General features: G+C 45.9%; 1 protein-coding gene across 1 annotated transcript; it reads right to left on the bottom strand.

The window, feature by feature from the left end:
* Window positions 1–808: 808 nt before the first annotated feature.
* On the bottom strand, window positions 809–2,147 carry LOC310875593 (kelch domain-containing protein 3-like; the record flags this gene model as incomplete). The annotated part of the gene is made up of 2 exons (XM_083788885.1): window positions 1,046–2,147; window positions 809–860 (listed from the first exon to the last, which is right to left on the bottom strand). Exons 1-2 carry the CDS (start codon window positions 2,047–2,049, stop codon window positions 809–811), a joined length of 1,056 nt encoding a protein of 351 aa, XP_083645011.1. The 5' UTR covers window positions 2,050–2,147.
* Between the last annotated feature and the right edge of the window lie 1,482 nt (window positions 2,148–3,629).

The raw sequence follows: 3,629 nt of genomic DNA, 5'->3' as shown, positions 1-3,629 counted from the left end.
AAGGTAGTGTGGTGTTTTGTCATCACCATATATACATTGGCGGCGGCTGTTGAAAGAAAATGTAAATAAAAACATTAATTACAAAAGAAAGTATAGCGAGATAAGAATGAGATGGGTAACATTCCTGGAGAAACAGTGGGCTTGATCTATTAACTAATTATGAATCATTCGGCACAGGATCTTCATCAACATCTATTCCTGAACTCTCCAAAGTTGGCATTTTGTTGCATTGAGCGATGTCACGTCAAACTTGACATGGATATTATAAAGTCTAAAATAAATCTTAGGGTCCCGGCTATTATATCTATAGGATAGGATAGGATATGATAAGACAAGACAAGACAAGACAGATATTGATCCCTCGAGAGAAATGTATCTGCTTTGGAGTTACAACAGTCATCATAGGAAGAAAACGCAACAGGTTAGGTAAAATAAGATACATGACAGTGTTTAAGTGCCGCCCCAACGGGCACAAACATTTTGAGCTTCAGGGTGAAAGTATGGTGGAGCTATAGAGCATGCCATTAAAAAAAGGGGAAAAATAAAAGTTAAAGAACAAAGAACAGTGATGATAACATACGTGACTGAGTCTGCTGATCGTGGCTACAGTGGAGTCTGTAGGCTATAGTTCTGTATGAGACGCCCGATATGTCAAGATGCTCACCTAGGATAAAACTCCAGTTGCGCTGCTACTCATTATAGTCTCATTTGTTCTGTTACAGTATTGAACTGTTTTCAAACTATTTTCTAAATGTTCTTTGTTTGAGTTTTATTTTTTATTTGGATCTGTTTAATTGAGGAAGTAGCTTCAATTGTGTTTTATGCACATGTAAGAAAAGAAGTCTGCCTTCACCTGAATGCTGGACACGGGTCACATGGTTTGGAGCTGGTTGCAGAGACATTAGTTTTGTAGTTTTCATGTATGTGTCTGAATTGTTCATTTATAATAATTAATGTATTAGTATTATAATTGTTATCTTTGTTAGTATTATTATTAGTACTGGTATTTATATTTTTGTCTATAGCCATGGCTGCCAGTTCCCACCTGATGTTGTGTGGGAGTCCCGACTGCTCCAAAGCGTTCTCCCTAACTACTAGCTTGCATAACGTCTTCAGGCTAGGACCTAAGTCTAGGATGAACACATCGTCCACTCTGAATCCTCCGAAGTAGACGATACGTTCTCCCACCATGGAACAGCACATCTTGGTCATCTTGGAACCCGGGCCTCTCCCCTTGGGCTCAACCTTCGTCCAGGAGAAGGTCTCTGGGCTGAATCTCCACAAGTTGTTGAAGGTCATGGTCAAATTATGGCCACCAAATATGTACAGGTCTCCGTCGTAGGCAAAAGCTGAATGGCGGATGCGTCCCTCTGGAAGAAGCTCTGCGTAAGGCGTGCTCAGCCAGCAGTTGGTCACGGTGTCAAACACTCTAACGCTGTTGTAGCAGTTGTACTTGTTCCCTTGGCCGCCGAACACAAACATCCTCGTCCCGATGATGGTGGCAGAGTGTTTCTCTGAAGCAGGTGGCGGTGCGGTTCTGGTGTCTATCAAGGACCAGATCATTGTGGCCGTGTCCAACTTGTGAATGTCGTTGAACACGGTCAGCATGCTGAATCCTCCAAAGATATACATGACCTTCCCCAAGACGCAGGCTGAGTGTTCGAACCTCTCCTGAGGAACGGTACCAGAGACCTCAGGCTTGGACCATCTGTGAGTGTCCACGTCGAATGCGTGCACGACGCTGTCCTCCTCTGTGTAAATGGATGTAGAAACCCCGCCCCACAGGTAGACGACATGTTCAAGAAGCACAGCAGTGTGGCCGTCACGCATGTACGGGACCTCTCTGGGACCTTCTCTCGTCACCGCCGGGGGCAACTTCATCCATTGCAGAGACACCGTGTCGAATACATGCACCTCAATCTGAATACTGTTGTACATGTAAGACTCTCCGTTGCGGTACCCTCCGAATATGTACACCCTGTTCCCCACCGCCACTGGGACGTTGTTGTCTCCCTTTGGTCCTTTCAGGCGCAGCGCCCAGCGAAACATCTCACACGGCACAGCAGCGTATCAAACGTTATTCCTCAAATACTGTTCTGTAAAAAAAGAATGTATTGTTATTTGTTACGGTATACACTACAACTTACTGTATATTGGTACAGCCGCACAAACATCACACAAAGCGTGGCCAGTCCGCAAAGCCGATGGGATTGATTGGCCATTGGTGTGTACATTGATTGCCATAGCAACCCCAGTGGAGGTGAGATACCCGACCGAAACCCATCGGGAACCGATGGTATCCGACCGGTCGTGCTCGGGTCGGACGCAGTTTTATAATTGGATGTCGTGATTTGGATTGAGTTGGTCATGTTGTTCACATTGTGTAGGAATAAATAAAAGTGTTAAGTCTACTGCTGTGTCTTAGACTACTTTCTTTGATGTGTCCTGACAAACCATGTGTCTTCAAAACCATGTGACTTCCATAGGAAATTAATTTAAACTGTCTTGTCCCCCATCTCATCCCACGTCAATCATAAGACCTTGCCTTCCTTAGTGTTGTGCTCTGCTCTGCTGTGCTGTTCTGTGTTGTGTTGTGCGCTGTATGCTGTACTGTACGCTGTGTGCTGTACTCAGTGTACTGTACTGTGTGCTCTGCTGTGCTGCACTGTACTGTGCTGTGCTGTCCTGTCCAGTGTACTGTACTGTACTGTACTGTACTGCTCTGCTCTGTTCTGTTCTCAAAGTATTTATTTCCACTTGTGATTTATAAACCACTGTTCAATATTGGGATGCAGCCAATCCAGTAGATGGTGCTTACACAATGTTTTTGTGTTTGTGGGTTTAGTGTCGTGACCCCAATTTCCACCCCTAGGTGGGAGGTAGAGGGTATAGCACGGGTCCGCCCGGAACCGAATACCCGAGAGCTGAACCGAGAACCGAGCCGGTTCGGACCCAAAATATTGACTTGTCCCTCGGGATTACGTCTGTTCCATTCCAAATTGTTGTGGGTCTAACTTTAAAAATAGGTTTCAGTCCCAATATCCTCCTTTCAGTTTCGGACCGGGTCCAATTTTATAGACCCGTGCTACCTTCTGGTGGGAGGGGCTGGAAGGAGCGCCGCGGCTTATGATTGGGTGAGACAGTGGGGTAGGGAGCGCTCCGCTGTGTTCATTGTTGGAGGGACGAGGATTTACTGTTCTGTGCCTATCGGGTCGCAACTCGGACGGGGCTGAGTCGACTCAAGCGAACTTCGCAACGTTCGATGCGGCAACTCGCTCGCTTTAGCTCGCTTGCTAGTGTCTCTCGTGGCTCAAGCTCACTTGAGACGGCGCCCCTCGTCGTGGTCTAAAACTATAGGCCAGGGCAAAAGGCCCGCCCACCCCGGGCCAGAATGCTTGTTCCCTTCAGTGTCTTGTGTTACATGATGTCACTTCCACGTCAACAGACTTTCTAACGCTAAGACACCCACAAACAAAGATTTGAGTGGGGAAAAAAAATCATAGCCTATTCAAAGATTTGCACTAACTTTCACTATTCTTCAAATATAACAGATCTGCAAGCTCATAGTGTGGCATGAACATGAAGTACGCTCTAAGAGCTTATTGTAGATCTGCTATTTTTGAGGGGCG

The sequence above is a fragment of the Protomyctophum parallelum genome, assembly GCF_964188405.1.
Source record: "Protomyctophum parallelum genome assembly, chromosome: 18".
In the NCBI taxonomy this organism is placed as follows: Eukaryota; Metazoa; Chordata; class Actinopteri; order Myctophiformes; family Myctophidae; genus Protomyctophum; species Protomyctophum parallelum.
The sequence above is the reverse complement of the archived record's forward strand: the minus strand, read 5'-3'. Positions and strand labels throughout refer to the sequence as shown.